Consider the following 16261-nt stretch of genomic DNA (forward strand, 5'->3'; position numbering starts at 1 on the left):
ATGCCGAGGGTTGTTGTACAAAGAACTTCATCACTTGTAGAATGTGGGCTCTTCTGAGTGTTTCAATGTTACTGACATCATTCAGTAATGTCTCCTGTTCTAACAAATATGACAAAAGTGAAATGTCTGTTTCTGCTCAGTTTATTTTAATCACAGGTGGAGGGAAATGGCTGTTTAACTGACACAAATCCCTGTTGAACTTCCCCAGTCCAACTCGCTTTGGTTATTAAAATCTTCCATGAAGGGGGAGCACACATTCCTCCGTCATGGTAATGGACTCTGTGACTATTCTGCTAGGCATTTTTAGTCTCTAAACCATATTTTTGTGGTTCTTCAATTACATCATTTCAGTACATCTACAGAAGACCAAAGTTTCTTTATAGCCAAATGGAGCTTTAAATGTACTACAGAACTTAAACACCCAAACATTTAGCAATGGCATTTCCCACTTTTGAGTCCTCTGTGTGTGTTTGGGGTGAAGCCAGGACTCTACTGCAAAACCAGCCCTCTGAACTGTTGCAAACTGGGAGAGACTATTGCATTCAATGGTAAAGGCCATCAAATAAATTTTACATTGTTTTGACCTACTTTCAAATTTAAAATATATCTACATAGATTCAAAACTTTGTATTACCTGTCTAGCATATTAACCAAGTCTGTTTACATTATAGAACATTTTGATTTCCTATTTAAAATCTACCAGACTAACCTCTTCAGGCTCAATCAGTTTAAATTCCATGCCTCGTCCAGTCCAGGCAATGAAATGAGAATTTGAAGGGTCATCCAGAAGAGCTACCAAAAACTGCCAAAGCTGAAGTGATCCTCGCCTCTGGTATGTGGGTCCTTCCCGGTACATTCCTGGCTCTTGCTTAATGTCTCCTAGATTTAAAATATAAACTATTATCAACAATATTATGTCATTTGTATAAAATTTACACCAAATCAACCATGAAAATAGTTAAACACAATCACTTCATGGATTTTGTAACAGTGACATTAAATATAGATTTAAAATAATCAAATGATTAAATGCAAACCAACAATCTACAGAAACTTGCAGACAGTATTAACAATGTGTAATCTCATTAATATAAATGCACACGAGTACAAGCAAATTCATAAACATCATTTACTTACAAAAACCTAATACAATTGTCTATCTTTCATTCACATCTTAAAAAATTATGGTACCTAATCACACTCGTTCGATTCTGCCGTGTTACTGCTGTTTCTCTCTCTCTTGGAAAGTGTAATCAGCTTTAAGCTCTGCGAATTTAACTTGTATGAATTAATTTCTACAAACTGTAATTTGTAGACAACCTTATTGACCCACGTATGACAAACTACTGAAAATCTGAGTGCACAAATTTCAAGGTAAATTTAGTAATATCATGAAGTTTGAGTGGCCTGCACTTTCTATGCATTGGGAAAGTCATGAAGAGTCTGCAGTGTTACCATATACCTTATGTGTCTTCCTCTGGAAGCCATTGCTTTTCACTGGGCAACAAAGGAAACAATGTTCACGATGAATAAAACTTGCCTGCATCTTGCTCATTAAATTTAGTTTTTGGGCTTTTGTTTTGTTGTGGTTTTCGAGACAGGGTTTCTCTGTGTAGACCTGGCCATCCTGGAATTCTTCTAAATAAAAGATCTGCCTGCCTCTGCCATCTGAATGCTAGGACTAAAGGTGATCTATACCACCTGGCTTGTTGGTCTGTCTTTTAAAAGACCAACTTAAGCATGAATGTACATACATTCCTTTAAACTAGATGGCCCAGAGACCTATGGTAGAACCAAATACAATTAACCAAAAAGTAAAACAAAAACCAACAGGCAGACAGACAAACAAAAATAGAAAAAAAGGAAGAAAGAAAAAAGAAAGAAAGAAAGAAAGAAAGAAAGAAAGGTAATGGTCCCTAAGGATATTCTGCTTTACTCATAAATCAGTGTCTAACCCAACAGACATCAGAAAGGCTTCCTTCAGGAGCTGATAAGAGCAGATACAGGGACCTACACACACTATGCCTAGTTCAGGGAACCTGCAGAAGAGGGGGCGGGGAAGAATTGTAGGAGCCAGAGGGGTCCTACATGACACCAGGGTAACACAGTCCACATAATCAACTAGGCAGGGCTCTTATCGGCTCCTGACAGAGACTGAGTCAGCAATCATGGTGCCTGTGTGGGTATGCCCTATGTTCTCTGCATACAAACTGTGAATGTTTAACTTGGGGATTTGTGCTGGACTCCTAACAGTGGGGTGGTCTGTGACTCTTGCCTGCTCTTGGGATCCTTTTTCTCCTACTGGGCTGTCTCCAGTCTTGATATGAGAGTATGTGATTAGTCTTGTTGCATCTTGTTAAGCCATGTTTGGTTGATATCCCTGGGAGGTCCATTCCTTTCTGAAGGGAAGGGAAATGGAGGAACAGTGGAACTGGGTGGGGAGGACTGGGAGGTGGGAAGGACGGAGGGAAGGCTGTAGTCAGGATTATTGTATGAGAGAATAATTAATAATTTACAAAAGTATGTATGTATACCAGAGCATTTTATGAAATAAATTTTTTAAGAAAAAAAAATGTGAGCTATGTTTACCTAGTATAAAAAAAGCATAAAAATTTAATATGAGTAAATGTGTTAATAATGCTTTTGCTAGATAACTGTTTTGCTTTTCAAAGCAAAATACTAAACCAGAACACTTGGTGTTGTGACCACTAATCATTTTCTTCTAACTCTGGCCATGCATTTCAAAACTATATTGGGTCTGCCTGTAATTCATACTGACTGGCTACTGCCTACAGAAAGATGCCATCTCTTCTTTTGTGAAAAACAATTCAGGCAGAATATAGTCAAGTAGCTCTATTCACACTAAGTGTGAACTACAAAAGAAACTAAATCACAAGCTTTCCAACAGACAGTAAGTAGAAATGCGCCCCATCACATGATCAGAAAAAAAGCAACACAAAACTTAAACAGCAACAAAACACACACACAATTATTCAGTCAATAGCCACTAAAAAATCAGCAAGTTCTTTTTTCTTTTTTTCTTTAACCGGGCAATACAGGAGTGTTTCTTCATGTTGATTTCAAAGTCAGTTTTATTTATCTCAGATTATTCCTTCTAATATTTCAAGTTTTTCCCCCCATGGAGGCAAGTGAGCAATCATGCAGACAGAGTGAAACTTTGTGAAATGTAGTTTCTATGGTGTTGAAGTCTATAAATGGTATTTATTCAATTAACTACATGCAAAAAGGTCCTCTTTGCTTTTCTTTTTGTTCTCTAATATTTAAAATGCAAGACATATGATATATATCATATTATATATAATGAAATTACAGTATTTAAAGTCAAAGAAAGTAAACTAGGACAGCCCGGTGCCAGCACTCTACTTTGCCCATAGTTTTAAGATAATTTCCCTCCTTATTTACCCTTACTAATTTTAACATTATTTTAAATGTGAAACTCACAATAAATGAAATGAATTCCAAAACGCAAGTTTTAAGCTTTATGTCAACACCAAAACCCAAATTTTAAGAACTATGAGGGACTTCTAACAAGGGTAGTTGACAAAACTCACATTTCTGAAATAGAGGTTTAAGGACTAGTATAGAAAGATAGAAAAGTGATTCCCTTTGAAGGTTCAACTCCATGACCTTTAACAAATTTAGCTACCTTAAGGGAGGCTAAAGAAATAATTTTCCTAAAACTTACCATCCTTTCCAAAAACTACAAGAGCAGCAAGAAGCTTGGCAGTTAAGCCCTCAAGTAACTAATTATAGGAGACTGAACAGCAATCTGAGCATACACTTTGCTGTTTAAATAATGACAATTAAAAACTCCAAGAGCGCCCAAGTCATTACAGTCGAGATCCCCAAAGTTTTTGCAATCAGCTAATCAGAGGGCCCCTGCTCATTTCCTGTTTGACAATCAAAGCAGGAAATACGGAGACCACTCCGAAGAACCAGTAAATGAATTAACCATTCACTTTTCCTCCAAGCTTCCTTGTAAATGTCAGCTTTTGCCACCACGCATGTCAAGAGAAGAAGATTCTATCTAGTTTGATGCTCTTTTCTAATATCTGGACCCTTTCATTGCACTAGCGAGAGATGTTTAAAAGGTAATGCTTTCCTTATTTCCTTTTAAGCAATTACAACATAATGCTACATTAGCAATGTACATCTTCCTTGGTGGGAGTGTGGGGGGCAAGCAATCAGTAAACTCAATGGGCAGTTATGTTGTTCTTGTGCTCCATAATGCATCTTTTCATGAACAATAAAAAGAAAGGAGGCTGCATTAGTCATCAGTGCATCCACAGTAGCGTGCTTTCTGCTCTGCTTTGTTAATTACAGGATCAGCTTTCAGTAAATCTCAAATAACAAGCTGCATGTGCTCAGCAGGGCAATGGAAAGATGCCTTGCTCTACACAAAGCCCAGCCACAATGTCGTCCTTCTGCCCCATCTCCAAAAAAGGACTCTTAGGGAACCAAAGAGAAGAGAGAAACAAAGGGATGGGGAGGCGAAGGGAAAGTTCAGTAACCTCACTAGTCCTTAGTGTGTGATAAAGGATGTGCATGGAAACCTCGAAGTGCAAATGTTAACTACTTCCAGAAAAAGGAAAGTGTGTTCTGCACTCTTTAAAATCAAACAATGATCCCGAGAGAAACCCACCATCGAACTTCTCTGGAACAACACAGGTGTCATCATAGAACTGCCTGGGGCCCTTTTCAAACATGCAGCCTGTTGGGGGAGAGCAGGAGATGGTTATTAATGATACAATATGAAATTAATCTCTCAGTTTTCACATCAGTCGGATGGGAACCAGACCTGTTGATAGAACTGAGTAGATTTTGTGCACTCCAGTTTAGAAGGGCACCTTAGCATAATGATGTGTAACCAGCAAAGATAGGCTGACCTGACCACAGACCTTGCCAAAATGCTGGAAGACCTAAGGCTTTATAATACATCGTTTTATTTTCTGGCATCTTCTGGTATTGTCCTGGCACTCAAAAACTGATTTAGTTTACCATTTACTTTCTTGCAGAAATCTAGAAAAGATAACCTTCTTACTTTAAAATCATTTTTATCATACTTTGCATATGTGCTGTGCACACAACACAGCATGGGCCTGAAGGCTAGAGGACAACTGGCAGTACTGGACTCTCTTCTTCTGCCATGTGGACTTGTGGACTGAACTAAGCTCGCCAGGCTGCATAGCAAGCGCCTTCACTCACTGAGTCATCTGACTCACCAAGACCTTCCCATCATTAATAGCCAATAGAGTAAGAAAGGAGTTTTATTGCTGTTTTTGTTTTATGATGTAACATAACTCACAGGAAAAGTAAAAATAAACTGATGTCTTTTAATAATCATTTTCTCTCACACATATACTTGATTTCACCTCATTGTCACCTTTAATTATGGGATGAGATTTCAGACAATCTAAACATAACTTGACTTCTCAAATACAATGCTCTTTACGGTAGGTTGATAATATTAATAACACCAGCAACAGTAATTATGTCGTTGGGGCAAAGCTTTTGCTCTGAAGTATTCAAGATTTACTGTCTTCTCTTGTCACTTAAACATCTATTAACATCATTCACATATCATGGATATTAATCCTAACTGAAAAGGTTCTCTCTATGAAGAAACATATTGTTTAAGCCATAGTTCTAGCAATCCTCCAGGAGATAATATCCACATAAAGTCATTTCTCATCTATTACTTTTCAGATGTCAAAATCTATTAGTGTAGAGAGTTTCACTGTGGTTGGTTACCTGAAATAATATCTCCACTGCACAGCTTATGTCATTCTATTCTATTCTATTCTTTCTTTCTTTCTTTCTTTCCTTCTTTCTTTCTTTCTTTCTTTCTTTCTTTCTTTCTATATTTGAATTACAAACAAGATTGAATTACATGAGGATCCCAGTTGCCTTCTCCCTCCCTTCTTCCTCTATCACCCCCCCAACTAAAATCCTACCTGTCATATGTCCTTTCTTCTAATCTACAACTGACTCAAAATTTCTGCTTCCTCATGACCTCTGCATCCTTCCTTTTCTTCCCTTCTCACTCTCGTAGCTTCCTCCCCCCTCTTCCCATGTTCTCAATTTGCTCAGGGGATGATAAACCTTTCCCCTTCTCCAGGAGACAAAGCTTGTCTCTTTTAGGGTCTTCTTTATTTACTAGTATCTCTGGCCATGTGGATTGTAGGATGGTAATCCCTTACTCTATGTCTAAAATCCACATATGAGTGAGTACATATCATGTTTGTCTTTTTGTGATTGGGTTACCTCGCTCAGAATGGTTTCTTAATAAGTGACTTTTCCATAAGGTACAAAATCCAAGGCATTGAAAGGCAAAAATCATTCTACTATGTTTTACTACAAAACTGTGACTTTTGTTTATAAGGTCATGACTGAGTTATTCTTCAAGATCTATGTTGGTAGAGTGGAGTAAGGTGCATAATCTGAAAGACCAATTTCTAGTTAAAAAGATTTCCAGGTGCTGGCAGAAAAGAACCCAGCTATTTGTGTGGACAAGACTCACGCTAACAACCAAGGACAAGCTACCAAGACATCAAAGATTATCCATTCATTTTCAAAAGACAGGGTGTGGTTTGTGTTTATTTTGCTTACTAGGGACTGACTCCAAGGCCTTGAGTATATTAGCAAAGCACTTTGCAGTTGATCGTCCCCAGACCCCAAAGGATAATTTCTAAAATAATGTTTGAGGAACATAAATGCGTTTTCCCAAAGCACACAATGAATGAGTAAGACAATCCCAATTTGGAATGTGTGATTATTTTTAATGTTATTTAAAAAAAATGGAGAACTTAACTTCCGTTCTGCTTGGATGAGCCAGGAAGCCTTCTTGCCTCATATAAATGGAGTGGCAGCTAGGCACTTCTGAAAGAAAAAAACAAAATTTCTCAAAGAAAGGCAGGTTAGAAGGCCAGGACAGGTGGACGGTAGATAGAAATGCACCAAAACCTCAACTGTCGAGATAAGCAAGTCGGTCAATATATGCTGAACATTTTCAGTGGGGTCCTCAAGAAAGAGAAGCTTAATGTATCACAGTGAAGGGAGACTCCCTTCAATAAGCAGGTGAGAATAGTTTTACCAGCTCAACTTTGCTGAAGTTTAGTAATACCACACAAACGGCTGTCATACCAGTGTGTTTAAGGGCAAGTGTAATTAATTTATATACATACCCTACATTACTCTATGTGCACTGCAAAATGCAAAGGCTCAGTTATGGATGACTTCACAAATAAATTACTGAGAAACAATAGAATAATTAAATCTCATGAGTTATCTTGAGCCTTTTAAGGTTTTTATCAGTCTTTCTTAGATAACAGCATATCTGGCTTTTCATTTTTATTAAGAATAGTGATCATGTTCAAAGCTCACAATAAATAATTTCATAATGCCTGTGCTAAGAAAAAGCCCCACCTACAGGGTCCAAGGATCTGGAAGAGAAAACAATCATGGCTAGCTGTGAAGCTCGCCTCACAGTGCTGACTGAGAACTGAACATGTTCAACGATTTTGATAGGGAAAAACAAAGAAAACATGGGTCAGGAGACATAAGATTCCAATTCAAGTCCTTATTACTACAGAAGCTACTTAAGTTTGGACAAACTTTTTTTCCCTGTATTTCTATAAAATAAAGAGTTGAAAGATATTTCCTGACACCTATTACAATTCTAGAGCTCATTGGTGATGAGGGTTTACTGACTAAGAAACCAGAGACCGATGATGCATGGCAAGCCTCAACATTAAAGGCCTTCCTGAATTTTAGGAGTCCCTTGTGAGCCCTACCTAATACCTAATTTTGTACTTCATTTTTATTTATTTTCCTTAAAAATAGTTCTTCAAAATGCAAGTTTCAGATCTGTCAAATTGAGGCCTACCTTGAATGTATAAACACTTGATTAAGTCAATTGTGTATGTTTTTTCTGTTTTGTTCTTTTTTCTTTTAGCAACATTAATAAAAAGAAAAGGAAATGTGTACCCCAACTGCAATACTTAGTACAAAAAAAAATCCATCTTTCCCAATGCTTGTCATTCAAGTATCCCACCCTTAAAGAATGAATCTCAAAGCTCAGTCTCTTCAGACCTGTCCATCTACACACTCATTTTAACAAGAGATAATAAATACACTATATACGGCCTGGTTTATACCTTGGTCTAGAATTTCCCATTTTCAAAGTCAGTATTTTTGTTTGTTTATTTGTATGGTCTGATGGCAAGTGATAATTTTTCTGGCCTAATGATTAACATCAACAAAAATATGAGCAATTTTAACATAAAATATTTAAACCATATGGTTTCAACAGTAAGATATAATTATAACAACATTTTAAAAGCATAGTTTTGGTGGTACATGCGTATAATCCCAATAGTCAAGAGGCTGGGGAAGAAAGATTGTGAATTTGAGACCATTCCAAATTACACAGAGCGACTCTCTCAAAACAAAACAAAGTCAGGGATGTAAGAGGCTGGGCATACAGTTCAGCAGGAGAATCCTTGCACAGCATGGACTAGTCCTACGTACAATCCCCAGCATCAGGGAAATAAAATTAAATACTTATAAGAAATAAAGGCACATAAGAAAGCATAGTTTATGTGTCGAGGACAGTGGAAAAGTTGCACATACACACTTTTCTATAACATGGTTTATACAATTTATTATACAGTGCTTAATTCTGAGTCTGTGAAGGTAAAGTGACTCTTTTCCTGACAGTATTGATAATAGGCCAAATAGCAATCCACTTCATTCCAACTTTAAGCTAATGATGAGCCTTCCAATTAAGTTTTAATGTCATTCTGATTTATTGCCAGGCAGAAGGTCCCTCAAAACAGCTGGTCCTAGAAGGGACAGTGTTAATGACTGCAGTCAGTGCAACAGCTGCTCAGGGGCAAGCATTTTGCTATGTTGATGTTGATACCAGGCCACAGAAATACTCTTAGTGACTGCTGCACACCTGGAGTATGACTGTAAGAACAGCTGGCAGGCTCTGAGGGAGCTAAAGGAAAAGACAGAGGCTGAAATCTATTACATAGAAGTGTGACTGTATGTGCTATCCAGCCCAGAGGGGGAGAAAAAGAGGAAACTCAAACATTTCTGAGGAATCCAGTATTCAAGACTGAAGGACACTTATTGAGTATTCTAATGTGATGTAAAATTAGTGTAATCCTGGAAATCTAGACATAGTGTCAGACATATGTTATGGAAAATTTGTCTAATTCTCCTCATTTAGAAAAACAGCTGATGTCTCTATTGCTGTTCTTACACTGTACTGTTCTTCCAAAATTCTAGGTCTACTTAGATATTTAAAACACATAGTTCTAAAATTTATTTTAAACATCAGACACATATAATAAGGCTCAGGCCAGAAACTTCATTACAGTTTTCATAATACCAATGTGTAATTTACATTTTTAAGAAGACAATGGGTGGCAATTTATGGAGAGAATTGTGCATTTCCAAATCCTGCCATTTATGACACAAGTATAAGTAAAATTGGCAACTAGTTTTTAAAGGCAAGGCCTTGGCTAGCATTTTTAAATCCAGTCTGCTCTTTAAATGGATGCCATTTATATAGTTTAGAGAAGCCAGAAAAAAATTAAATAAAAGAAAAAGCTAGGAGGTTTATTCACATAGAATAACTGAAGTCATGTTATTCTAAAGTGATATCAGTTAATTTATGACTATCAGAGTGGGTCAGACTCTAATCAAATTGTAGAAACATTTCCAAAGTGATTATTCAATCAAATGACTAACATGGTTAATTAGGGGCCGTAAACATTGCTCTGAAGTTCATCAAAGTAATGACTTGCCCAGAAAAATTACTGCTAATTAAATTGCCTGCTGCTTTCATTTCTACCTTATCTAATAAAAAAAAGTCCAACTGGTGAGACATGGCATTCCATTTGAACTTTTGCTAAATGTTCAATGAAGATCCAAGCTGGACTAAGTGGTGACTTCAAAGGACAATATTTGGTGACAGAGAGTGGAGGTGTCACTGTGCAGGGCCTTCCACTCTCCTGTGGAAGGAAGAGCAATGCAATAGCAACAACTCACTGTAACATGACCTAGGCAAACATGCTAGGATGGCAGAACACTGACACTATCCCATCTGGCATCCTCTGGTTAAAATTTTAGGACGACCAGCTCAGCATAGTGATTGCCAGGAACCACTTTATCACCTACTAGGCACAAATTCAAGTCTAAGGTCTCTTGTTTAATGGGAGTGTAGCTTTTGTCAGGTTAACAGCTTTTTCCTCCACCTTTTCATCTGTAAAATGGGAGTGCTTGTGATACTTTTCGAAGTGATGTTAAGAGGAACATAGAGTTGCATGTAATATTCCCACTAGTATACACAGAATTACATATTTCAATAGTTTACTTATATACCTTAATTTCATGTTCCTAAGTCCCATGAACTATTTGATTTATTGGTTACTAGTGTAGTTATTCGGGGATAGACTCTGTAATTCTATTTCTTAATCTATTATATCTAAAAATATATTGATTAAACAGTCATCATGAATGTATGATTAAGCCAGAATTTCCACCAGACAATTTAAATACTCAAGGATCCGTTTTAGAACTTCATATTTTTGCAATATTAACTCTTGTTGTTTGTTCTTAAACAACACTGACTTAAGAAGTTTAAAAGTCAGTCTATAAATTGGATTATGTAAATTGAATTTAGGACAAAGGATTTTTATTGATGTAGAAACTTGTGGATCAAAGCATTCTAAAACACGATATTAGTGCTGACCAAATCAGCTCACAGAAATCACAGTGCCTGTAATTTGTTACAGATGAGCTCTTGTGGTGATGACAGCTGATCTAATATGCTGTAAAAATTCAAAGCAGTCAAGTGCTGCTGGCATCTCCAGGCTTCCATGCATGGCGGTGGAATCAAGAACAAAGCACTGCAAGTCCCCAAACTGTCTGCTTGGGTTAGGCTTCATGCAGTATTACTATTAAAGGCATCAGATTTGAAGTGATACAGAAAGTATCACCTCATACCAAGATACACGTGCAAGAAACTTAAAAGAAAAAAGCTGTTTTCTCCCTTTGCCTTACAATGTAAAGCTATGCTGGAAAATACAATACTGACATGGGAAGATTTACCAAAAGTTTTACCACAAAATGCAGTTTTGAATTCGAACACATAATATGCCTAGCACTCCTTTGATTTGCATATTTGCTGCTCAGTTGTACAAAATGAAAATTTCCCCTAAGGTATCATTTGTGTAAGATTCCAAAAGCTACTCCAGAGATGGAAGATTAGTCATGATTGGGCAGGGCATTTTTAGTGGTTGCTGAAACTCCTTTGTTACCAAGTAGTGTGTAAACCTGGACCACCTCATATAACAAAGGGAACAAGGAGGTTGGAAAGGGAGGCTCCTTCATTCGGTGTTTTTGCCTGGATCCCTGCAGTGATAATCAATGTACAACTAAATTCAGCTTTCAGATGGCTAAAGGTAAATGAGAAATCCCAGGAAGGTAGGAGTTGCTCAGGACTCCTTTGCTTTCCTTTAAATAAGAATACAAATGTTGGCTGGCTGTATACTTTGACTCCTTGTAGGAGTGATATGATTAAGTAACATCCACATGGAACTATTCGTTTGTTCATTCATTCACTTTTACGAGAAAGTCTCATTCTGTCCTTCTGACTGACTCTACCTAGTACTGGGATCACAAGCATGAACCACTGAGCTAAGCTATGTTCAGTACATATGGATAATGGGAGAAAATTTAAAATGCTAAACATGCGAAGTAAAATGATGTATTCTGTAAAACACACATCTGCAAGTAGTATGCATATAGTATTACTTCGTAAGGCATATTTGTATGAGTGTGTGTGTGTGTGTGTGTGTGTGAGAGAGAGAGAGAGTGAGAGAGAGAGAGAGAGAGAGAGAGAGAGAGAGAGAGAGAGCACATTTCAATAAAAAACTGGAAGACTTAACCTCCTTTTTTTTTGTTTTTGGTTTTTCGAGACAGGGTTTCTCTGTGGAGCTTTGAAGCCTATCCTGGCACTCACTCTGAAGACCAGCCTGGCCTCGAACTCACAGGGATCCACCTGCCTCTGCCTCCGAGTGCTGGGATTAAAGGTGTGCGCCACCAACACCCGGTGACTTAACCTCTTTTTGTTAGTATTGTTATTCAACAAATTTCTGAAAATACATGTATTAAATCCTCACATAGCTGGAGATATACAAAGTGGTAGAGTGCTTGCCTAAAAGGCAGGAAATACTTGGTTCGAGCCCGAGCACTAAAGAAAATCATAAGCTATACCAACAACTAATGACACAAACTTGACTCAAGAATGGTGACTATTGGGACATTATTGTTTCCATTCCCTTCAGCTCTTCAAGTTGCTGCTTCACTAGTTTGTGTCATCTCTCTCCCATAGCATCTCATATTCTGTTAAAGACCCAGCTGGGCATGGTGGCACATGCCTCTAATCCTAGCACTTAGGAGGGAGAGGCAGGCAGATCTCACTGAGTTCAAGGCCAGCCTGGTCTACAAAGTGAGTTCCAGGACAGCCTGGACTATTACACAGAGAAGAAAAAGAGAGACAGAGAAAGAAAGAAAAGAAGGAAGGAAGGAAGGAACGAAGGAAGGAAGGAAGGAAGGAAGGAAGAGGAAAACTCAAAGGGTCCCTAGGGCATACGTACCACAAGCTTCATGAAGATATGTATGAATGCAAATACGGAAACACACATTACCCTTTAACTGTGTCTTTACATTTGATGCTTGAATGAATTTGGTATAGTTAATCAAGAAAACTACATGTTATAGTTTCCTTAAAAGACACAATCGTGTAAAAGATGTTTTCAGCACCCATATACTACTCCATATTGAAGAAATCTGCAAGCTATTAAGTTCAAGATAAGTTCCAGCAGTAGTATGACTGGAACCACATAAGATGACAAACAAGAAGTTCAAACCGTGATGCTTTAGGGACTAGCTGGTTTTCAGTCGCAAAGTTCTGAATACAACAGTCTAAAGATGTAGTGAGAAGGCTGGAGAGATGGCTCAGTGGTTAAGAGCATTTTTTGTTCTTTTGGAGGACCCAGGTTCTATTCTCAGCACCCACACGGTGACAAACAACCATCCATAATTCCAATTTCAGGGGGGGGGGATCCAACACTGTCTTCTGATCACCTTGGGCACCAGGCACACACATGGTACACAGACATACATGAAACCAAACATATGTAATAAAATAAGGATTTGGACATGGCTTAAGTTTTAAGAAGGGAGTGATGAATTCAGTATTGTTTCATCCACACTTGGGATTTTTCAGTTTTGTTTGCTTTGTGATTATTTTCCTATTTATCTGAAATGATTATTTTTATAAAATGTGCCTGGCACTATTAGAATCAATTAAATAGAAACATACACACACAAAGAAATTGATAAGCATCTATCTAACCCAACACAAATTGACAATTATTTCAATTTACTTGAATCCTTTCTAGCTGAAAATATTTATAAAACCCCTTCCTCTTACCTAGCTAACTCATTTAAGTGTGGACTTCCTTCAGTGCCAAAATATTTTACAAGAATATTTAAAATCCAAAACCTTACATTCCAGTAAACACACACACACACACACACACACACACACAGAGAGAGAGAGAGAGAGAGAGAGAGAGAGAGAGAGAGAGAGAGAGAGAGAGTGTTTTGTAAAGAAGCCAATCTTTTCTTTGCCTCTTTTGTTCACATTAAACACAGAGAGATAGCCAACAGTCTTTAAACTGTTTCACTTAATTTCACATCTCAGTTCTAGTTATAAAAAATAGTTGTATGTTCATTTTACCCACTGGTGGTAAGTAACTCGAAGGCTGTATCCTGGTTGTTTTGTTTGAAAAGAAACCATAAATTACACACTATAAAAGTATACTCCACCCCCTTCAAATTCCATTTTCCAAGCTAGTACAATGCACAGGCACATTATCCCTCCCTTCCCCCTTTCCTGCTTGTAAAATCCAACTTAGACAAACACAGTGGGGCTGAGATGACATATTTGAATGGAATTCAGACCCACCAGTTCCTGTTTATGTTTCTGATTTGAGAATGTTGTCTTCTCATTCACCATACATTAGGAACTCTGGAAGGCCATAAATAGTGTCATGTTACACACAAGCAAGACCAATGAGCATTAATCATTACTTCCAGTCAACTGGCAAAAGCAGCAGCTGATGGAACACTACACCCTCCAGCTCTATATAAATGACATTCCAGAGAGCCAGGATGTGTGTGTGTGTGTGCTTGTGCATGTGTGTGTGTGTGTGTGTGTTTCCTTTCAGTCTCCATTTTATGAATGAAACTCCAGGCTCTATGGAGTCCATTCATGGAAGAGAAATGCTTACAAGGCTCTGCCCCTAGGGATCAATCAGTCATGGGCAAAACTGATATGATTGGTTTAAGACAGCCTTCAGCCTTCCATTACTGACTTAAAATGCAGTCCCTGTCCATTTGACCTGTGTTAATGCATAAAGAGTAAATCCAGACTGTAGTCTCAATTCTCAAATCAAATCACTCGCCAAGGCCACTTACAGTAACTGTAGATTTAGAGTATATTGAAGCATTTCTTAGAAAAACTGATAGCATAGACCAGTATCCTTGTTTGGTAGAGTTGCTACTTTAACCAGAAACCCACACAGGGGATGGTAGGCAATTAAAAGCAGTCCAATTGTAAGGCTGGCCTATGACAACTATCATAATAATGAGATCAATTAGGTAAGTGCCACTGTCATTTTTCACATTTCAAGCACCTAAAACATCATCCTGCTTGTCCACAAATCCCTGGCTGAGCAAAAGAAAATTGTCTTTGGATGCCAGAACAACAGATAGGAGGTTAACATCTTCCATAGAATCAATAGCTCATCCTTTAAAATTCCCAAGTGATTCTCAACTTGCATTTCTTCAAGCAACAGTGTTAAAAGTTAGGAGTAAGGGAAAAACCAGCTGCATCATTCCATGAAATAAAACGTGACCTTAAGTAAGGAAGCTTCATATGGAGCAGGGCCAAAGCTAAGACTGCTGGAGTGTCACATCTCAGGTACAAAAAGCCAGAGGTCATGGAACCATAATCATGGTTTCACTGGAAATTACCAAAGATGGCAATGTTCAAAATTATCTAATCTAAGCAATCACGGGGAAGAATTGGAAAGGGCTGGTGCTAATCCAAACAGTGTTACATAGGTTTTATGTGGAATCGGTAACTTGGACTTTTCCTGTTGAGAGAAGAAAGCATGTCTGTCTTCTGGTGACTTGAAGTCACATGGGAACATAGTTGCAATCAACAGGCCTGAGCAGTTTGCTAGGAAAGTATGCCATGCCCGGGGAGGGCAGATGAGAAAGTCAGGAACAGTGAAGTACAGCCTGTATTAAATCTGTTTCTACTGCAGCATTATGACAGTTCAGCATTTAACTAACAGCCTCCAGCATCAGCAAATCAATGCCAGAATACATTACCGCCTTATCTTCCAGGATCAAAATTTACATCATTGAATAAGTCATGTGGGAAGATGAGTGGTAACCCACCATACAGAATGCTACTAATGAATAAATATACCATAAAATATACCATAAATATACCATTTTATGTGGTGTTTGTTAGTTTTTGTTTGTTTGTTTTTTAAAGACAGAGTCTCACTATGTATCTGTGGATGGCCTGAAGCTTCCTTTATAGACCAGGCTTGCCTAAAACACATGGAGTTATGCTTGTCTTTGCCTCAGAAGGCTCGGACTAAAGGCATGTACCACCAGACCAAACACTGTTTCTTATTGTTAAGAATTTAATGTGCTGCATAACCTCTGTGAGTCAATACATTTGAAACTTGATTTATAACAGTTCATGGAATATAGCCTAACAACTCTTTGGGGATTGGTACTAAAATGTTGACTTGTTGGTCGGTGATTTAGGTTCAGTACTTGTACTGAAATATAGACAGCCTCCTACTTAACTTTAACTTTGTGATGGTGCAAGAGCATTATTATTTGGTAGGAGCTGTAATTCAAACTTTGAGTTCTGGTCATTTCCAGGGTTGGAGATAAATGGCTAAATTCTTGTGTTTGATGCTGGGAAGTGGCAGTGGACTGTACTTCCTTGTCAGCCACAAGACCACAAAGATAGGCAAACTGTAACACTGCCATACTCATAAGTACATAGGTAACATACTAAACATGTTTGACTCATTGACTCATCTTTTTCCTTTCTGAATGTGTTCAAAGG

General features: G+C 37.9%; 1 protein-coding gene across 3 annotated transcripts in view; it reads right to left on the reverse strand.

Moving 5' to 3' along the window:
* Positions 1-16261, reverse strand: part of Etv1 (ETS variant transcription factor 1) — a 91144-nt gene that overhangs the window by 11487 nt on the left and 63396 nt on the right. For all 3 annotated transcript variants that reach the window (XM_027419741.2, XM_027419740.2, XM_035445106.1), the window contains 3 exons: positions 6832-6900; positions 4664-4732; positions 710-879 (listed from right to left, as the gene is read on the reverse strand). In XM_027419741.2, coding sequence (XP_027275542.1) covers positions 710-879; positions 4664-4732; positions 6832-6900 — 308 coding nt within the window. The remainder of the gene's footprint in view (positions 1-709; positions 880-4663; positions 4733-6831; positions 6901-16261) is intronic.

This window comes from Cricetulus griseus, chromosome 5 (assembly GCF_003668045.3).
Source record: "Cricetulus griseus strain 17A/GY chromosome 5, alternate assembly CriGri-PICRH-1.0, whole genome shotgun sequence".
NCBI lineage: Eukaryota > Metazoa > Chordata > Mammalia > Rodentia > Cricetidae > Cricetulus > Cricetulus griseus.